The sequence below is a fragment of the Pteropus alecto genome, unplaced genomic scaffold (genome assembly GCF_000325575.1).
Source record: "Pteropus alecto unplaced genomic scaffold, ASM32557v1 scaffold61, whole genome shotgun sequence".
NCBI classification, from domain to species: domain Eukaryota; kingdom Metazoa; phylum Chordata; class Mammalia; order Chiroptera; family Pteropodidae; genus Pteropus; species Pteropus alecto.
Genome location: NW_006434835.1, coordinates 16,478,785 through 16,486,139, shown reverse-complemented (window position 1 = coordinate 16,486,139; position 7,355 = coordinate 16,478,785). Strand labels below are relative to the sequence as shown.

The 7,355-nt window shown below is 39.7% G+C and overlaps 1 protein-coding gene across 1 annotated transcript in view; it reads left to right on the top strand.

The window, feature by feature from the left end:
* The first annotated feature begins 155 nt into the window (after positions 1-155).
* Positions 156-7,355, top strand: part of PPM1G (protein phosphatase, Mg2+/Mn2+ dependent 1G) — a 17,721-nt gene continuing 10,521 nt past the window's right edge. The window contains exon 1 of the mRNA XM_015588144.1: positions 156-461. Within this exon, the coding sequence (XP_015443630.1) occupies positions 342-461 (120 nt within the window). The 5' untranslated portion in view covers positions 156-341. The remainder of the gene's footprint in view (positions 462-7,355) is intronic.

The window sequence follows — 7,355 nt, the reverse complement described above, 5'->3', positions numbered from 1 at the left end:
GTGGGCGTGGCCACGCCAGCCTCGCGGCCGCGGCAGTTGGGCCGGCCGTTGTCCGCGCGGGCGGGGCGAGTTGCTAAGGAAATGACTGCCCCGAGCGCCGCGCCGCGCCGCGCCGCGGCGGCCGGGCGGGGTCTGGAGCGGCGCCGTTTCCGCTTCCGCTCCCTCTCTGCTCCCGTCCCGTTACCGCCTCCTGGCCGGCCTCGCGCCTTTCACCGGCACCTTGCGTCGCCGCGCCGCCGAGCCAGCTCTTGCTACGCGCGTCCCCGGGGCTCCCGGCTTCGGCGCCGGCACGGGTCGCGCCTCGCTCAACTTACCCCTGAGGCCGCCGGCCAGCTGCCGCCATGGGTGCCTACCTTTCCCAGCCCAACACGGTGAAGTGCTCTGGGGACGGGGTAGGCGCACCGCGCTTGCCGCTACCCTATGGCTTCTCCGCCATGCAAGGCTGGCGTGTCTCCATGGAGGTGAGGCGGGAGGGGCCCATAGGCTGGCCGCTGTAGGGCGGGAACCCGTTGGAGAAAGGGGGATGGGGTCATCACCGGGGAAGGGTCCGAATGAAGAGCCTGCGGCCCCAGCGGCAGTTTGGGGGGCGGCACCGAGAGCGGGCCCGTGGGTGAGAGAGAGCTGCCGGTGCTGGGGGACCGTGTGCCGGTGGCTAGCTTGGCCGCGAGATCTTGGCCATGTGGGGAGAAGCACCTTCCGCCCACTGACCGCCCTCTCCCCGTGCCTTCGCGCCATCGTCTTGTGCCAGCACAGCCCTCCAGGCTCATAAGCGGTGTGAGGTTTCATGTGGAAGTAAAGATGAAAAGGAGTATTTTATATTTATTTGCTTTTGCAAGGAAGAAGCGAATAGATGTGAATGACTACTTTAAGAAATTTTTTTTTTTTAATTTTAAATATGCGGGAGGCCTCTTTGGGCGAAGAGTTTGACAGGGAATGGAAGCCGGGTAAATAGTCTGTTTCAAGTTCTGAACACCTAGTTAGTTGCCTGGCCATGTTAATTTCAGAGGCTGAACCTGACCTCCAAGAATTGTCACTCGTTTGTAATCTCTTCAGGGCCCTTTACGGCTTTTGGAAAACTTAAATGTGTCAGTATTTTTCCTGTTTTAAAAAATTATGCTTGATATTTTTCCTCGGGATTTTTTGAAAACTTAGTAATTGTCATTTGCTTGCGCTTGTTGTAGTTTATAGTTTCCTTAATTTTCAATAATTTCAATATTTTTTGTCTTAACCGACAGAAAACTGATTTTTTTCTTCCAGAAAACTTCACTCTGGGTAAATGGGGAAAAAGAAAAAGTGGATAAAAAGGAGTACTATTGGATAAAACGATTGTGAAACTACAAAGGAGAACAGGGAAAATTATGGTAGAAGGAAAGGGAGAAAGACATGTGTAAGATGTGTCTTTGTGAAGAATATTGTTTGATCTAGGCAGAGGGGCCAGAGAAATGCTCAGCTTATGTCTGGGATTGAGGGTTTATCCACTTACTGGGTGGGCTTCAGGTAACAGCCAAATACTGTCTCCCTTGGGAATTTCTTCAAATCCTATGCTCCTCCCTGTGGTTAGCTCTGGAATGACAGTATAAACTTAAAAGGTTTGTTCTCAGACTCAAATTTTATACCCACAGCAAACTTTTAAAACAGTTTTATCATTAAGTATAAATTTCAAGATAGGAGGGGATCCTGTAGTTTATCTGGGCTAGTTTGGCTTTCACATTTTACAGCTCAGAATTTGAGACCTGGAAAAGTTAGGACACTTGTGTTGTGGTGCAGATAATCTGTAGGATGAAATCAAGACACTGGACATTTGTCATCTGTGTTAACATGAAGTATAGTGTTCATATTTCATTATGGTGCACAGTATTAATCTTAACTGGTCAGTAAATGTTATTAGCTGTTAGAAATATCCGGATATAATTTCAAAAGGAAAACATTTATGCGAGTCTGGGGTTTGGGTTAGTTGGTAGTTTGGAGGTTCCATTTCTGTGGCATTTTCTGTTAATGTAAGATTTGAAGCGACTATCTGATCTCACAGTAAGGCTTTTCCTTCAGATTTCTCATTCTCTATTTTCCATGTTCCCCTCTGCTGTGGTTTTTCCATCTCTTTAGTACTCTTCTTTCTAGTTTTATCAGTTGAGTTGCTTGGATATTGAGTTTTCCAAGTCATTTCCCCAGTGATTCTGTGCTGTTTGCTTTCTTGTATGCAGCGCATTTCCCTTTATTTCTCCTGTGGTAATTAGAAAATGGCTTTTTTCATGAGGGGCTGTTTGGGTTTTAGAGATCTTGCTAGACTATTTCTTAAATCCTAATCTTCCTCCTGAGAGGTAACTGCTCAGGGTGTTAAAATCTTCCCTCTATCCTGTTTCTGAATTTACCTTTGAATAGTTAAATATACCTGAACAAATCCTCTTGAGATCCTGTTTGGGAATCCTTTTCTGTTTCCATGGTATTTTTTCTTCTGGCTTTGTTTCCTTTCTCCCCAAAGTATAACTTAGTTTCTTTGGTATGGTAAGAAAATAATTATGACTTCTAGGCTCTTGAGTAATCTTATCTGTTCACAAAGTGTACTTCTGTTCCTCTTAACCTTTAGGGTTTAATTCTACCAATTAAGTCTATTGACCTAATTTGCTTGGTCCTAATGATTCAGTTGAGGTAAGTTTACCATACCGATACACACTACAAAGGTTGCTAAAATCCTGATGATGCATTGATTCAGCCTTAGTACTATTTTACCCCTTTTCTTGAGGCAAGGATGGCAACTATCAATAGCTGGCATTTTATACTTTCTGCCTCTCTCCAGCCCCTGTTGCTGTGGAACCAGGGTGTTTTGAGGAGGGGTAATCAAAATACTACAGTTGATGTTCCCTTCCTTTCTTCCTTCTCCATGGTTTGGAGGGACCCTCAAGCTGGTTGAGGTATGTATTTGGGGGGTTAAGAGGTAGGTTGTGGAAGGGTGCTTGAGAAATATATTTGGAAAGGCTCTGAGTTTTTGGTGGCTTATGAGAAGTCCAATCTGAAAACAGTTTTTATCTATGTAGTCTTCACTTGATCTTAGCCAAAGGCCGAGAAGCTATTGACGTAGTCTTAAAGGGACAAAGGTACTTACCGTTTTTGGTTGTGTGATTCTTTGGAAGTGACAAAATTGCTTTCTATGGGAAGTTAGGATTTTCCTAAAAAATTCTATAAATTATATTTGCCCTTTTTTTAAAGGCAGTATCAATACCTTGAGTATAATCTTGATTAGGCTAGCTGTTCACTGCCATATAGAAGCTGGGTTATTAATGGCCATAAAGAATTGAATGTAGATAATGTTTAGCAGAAAATTCTTAAGATATCTGCATGACAGTTTCAATCATTCTATTAATGGAGAAAAATATAAAATGAGCTACCTCAAGCATTGTGTGGGGTTCCACTTGAAAGAGGGCATCTGAGGATAAAGAGCATTTATGTCTGATCCTCAGATTAGTGTCTCATCTCTGTAGCTTAGTGAACCAGGTCAAAACTCCTTTGTCTAGGATACAGTTAAGCAACTTTTATAAAAGGGCATTCTTTTTATTTAATTAGCATGTAGTACCTCTTCACAATTCAAAGATAGTATGAAATGATATCCATGAATATGGAGAAATTGTTTGCTACCATACTGTGCCTTTATAAGTTCTCAAGCAACTGGCTTGAGGTACAATCAGAATTTATTCCTTAAGATTTCAAGAATATTTTACATAAATTATTTCTATTGCCCAGTCCCTTAGCAGTTGCTTCTCCACCCGTGATCCTCTGTTGGATTATCATCTTGGAATTGTACTTTGAGAGGTAAGGACTTGAATTCGAGTGTAGAAATTTAACAGATTTGATCAATAGTTCTTCCTATTTTAAGCTGCCGTTAAAATTATGCCTTCTGGGAAGCACAGATCTTTAGAACTGAACTTAAAACATCACTGATGTTTTTATCGCTGATGTTTAATGGCATGATGTAGACTCAGTTCTGATTCTGGAAGGAGTCGTTTTATGTTTCTCTGTACTTCTAGTTCAAAGATGGAGTATATCAATCATATATAATATTTGAAAATATATGCACAAGTCACTTTTGAAACACCTTTGAGATATAACTCACCATATACATGTAGAGTGTACATTTCAATGGTCAATATATTCAGAATTCTATAGTCATCACCACTATCAGTTTTCATTACCAAGTTACTGCCTAGCCTCGCTCCTCTAAACCCTAGCAATTTACATTATGTTTCTATAGATTTGCCTATTCTGAACATTTCATATAAATGGAATCATAAGTATGTCACTTTTTATGTCTGGCTTCTTTTACTAAATGTGATATTATTAAGAGTCATTCATGTTGTATTCTTAATTAGTACTTTATTCATTTTTATGGCTGAATATTCCATTTATGGCCATTTTGTTTATCCATTCATCAGTTGGTGGATGTTTAGATTTCCACGTTTTGGCTATTATGAATAATGATGTTATGAAATTCATGTGCAAAATTTTGTATGGAAGTAAGTTTTATTTCTCTTGAGTAAACATCTAGGAGTAGAATTGCTGGGTCATGTAATAACTCCACGTTTAACATTTGGAGAAACTGCCTAACTATTTTCAAAAGTGGTTGCACCACTTTACATTCCTACCAGCATTATATGAAGATGTAAATTTATCCATATTCTCCCTACACTTGTTATTGTCTGTCTTTTTTATTATAGCCATTCTAGTATAGGTGAAATGGTATCTCGTAGTTTTGATTTTTTTTCCGTCATGGCTAATGATGTTTGAGCATCTTTTCTTGTGCTTATTGGCCATTTATATATGTTTGGAGAAATGTCTCTTAAGATCCTTCGTCCATTTTTAATTGGGTTGTCTTTTTACTGAGATGTAAGAGTTCTTTCTATATTCTGGACGCAAGTACCTTATCAGATAGGATTTGCAAATATTTTCTCCCACACTACCTTTCTGTTTTCTTGTTGGTGTTCTTTGGAGCACAAAAGTTTTTAATTTTGAAGTCCAGTTTATCTATTAAGAGCTTTATAGTTTTAGCTTTTATATTTAGGTCTGCGATCCATTTTGAGTTATATTTTTGTGTATGGTGTAAGGAAGGAATCCAACTTCATACTTCGATGTGGATATCTAGTTGTCCCAGAATCATTTGTTAAAAAGCCTATTTTTTCCCGTCATTAAATTATCTTAGCATCATTGTTGAAGATCCATTGACCATAAATACAATGGTTTATTTCTGGACTCTTAATTCCATTCATTGATCTGTGTACCTGTTGTTATGCCAGTACCACATTGTCTTGGTTATTATAGCTTCGTGATAAGTTTTCAAATCAGAAAGTGTATTTTCCAACTTTGTTCTTTTTCTTGTTCCTTTTCTGGGTCCCTTGCATTTCCCTATGAACTTTAGGATCAACTTGTCAACTTCTGTACAAAAGGCACCTGGGATTTTCATAGGGGTTGTGCTAATCTGTAGATCAATTGAGGAGTATTACTGCTTTAATATTAAGTCCATAGTTTTCTTGTATTTGCCTGGTTTTGGTATTAGGATAATACTGGCCTCATAGATTGCATTGGAAAGTATTGTCTCTTCTATATTTTGAAAGATTTTGTGAAGAATTGGTATTAGTGTTTTAAATATTTGATAGAATTCACCAGTGAGGCTATCTGAGACTGAGCTTTTTTTCTTTGTGGGAAGTTTTTGGCGGGGGTGTGTGTGTGTGTGTATGACACACACACGTACTAATGAGCTTTTTTTCTTTGTGGGAAGTTTTTGGCGGGAGTGTGTGTGTGTGTGGTAAAATACACATAACATACAATTTACCATCGAAACCATTTTTAAATGGATACTTCAGTAGTCTTAAGTATATTCACATTGTTATACAGCCAATCTCCAGAGCTCTTTCATCTTGCAAAACTGAAACTCCATACCCATTCAACGACTCCCCATTCCGCCTGCCCCCAGCCCCTACAACCACCATTCTACTTGGTCTCTATGAATTTGACTACTCTAGGTAGTTGGAAAAGAAATTATGTTTTAGTATTACTCTCTGACTTTTAAAATTATATGATTATATTACCATTGTGCTATAGATTGAATGTTTTGCATCCTCCTAAAATTCAGATGTTGAACCGTAATCCTCATATAAAATCCCCTCATATAAAAAGACAGAATTGCCTTTCTGTGACTAGCTTATTTCAATTAGCATAATGTCTTCAAGATTCATTCATGTTGTAGCATGTGTCAGAATTTCTTTACTTGTTAAGGATGAATAATACTCTGTTGTGTGTATATATCACATTTTCTTCATTCATATGTTGATGGACACTTTGGTTGTTTCTACCTTTTGACTATGAACATGTGTATACAAATATCTCTTTGAGACACTGATGAAAAGTCCAAGATCAGGGTGTCTGGTGAGGGCCCACTTCCCGTTTCATAGATGGCTGCCTTCTCTGTGTCTTCGTAAGACAAGGGAACTCTTTGGTGCCTCTTTTATAAGGGCACTAATCTCATTCATGAGGACTTTTCCCTCATGACCTCTCAAAGGCCCCACCTCCGGATACCATCACAGTGGGGATTTTCAACATCTGAATTTTAGGGGGATACAAAACATTTAGTCTATAGCACAATGATAATACATACAAATAATTTTAAAAGTCAGATAGTAATACCAAAACATAATTTCCTTTCCCAACTACCTTCAAATTTTTTCATCTTGATTTGTGAAGATTTAGATTATGTATCATAAATCCAGATGGTTGATCTAGTGACACAGGAATGTTTTGGATATATTTATAACCTTAGGAGATTGACATCAGGAGGATAACCAGGCTTTTATTAATAAAGATCCATTGATTCTCCAGAAGGCCAGAGGGGTCTGTGTGATATATGAATTAGTAAGGCAAAGCCTAAGAGCCCTGGCTCAGGTGACCTATGTATGCTGAGTCATCTATTCCGGACCATCTCAATGGTTATTGTGTTATGATATGATACATCTCTGGGTTCGGAGTAGGAAGTGAAGGAGGAGGTATCCTTAAGGTATTTGTCCTGAGGCATCTGAGAACTCACCATTATATATGCACACATGGAAGTCCTGTGTTGCAGAGCATACTGATAGGCCCCAGAGTTATAAAGAAATTTGAAATGGTCTTTGCTTTCATGATAGTTTACAATCCAGTGTTGGACCTAGGATTCCCTTTTCCCCCATGGAATGTTGGATAACAATACAAGATAGCACATGCTGATTGCCAAATTATTGGTAGAGGCAATAAACATTAAAAGCGGGGAATGATCATAGAGTATTGGTATGAGGGGGGAATGATCATAGAGTATTGGTATGATTGAGAAAGGTCTCTTA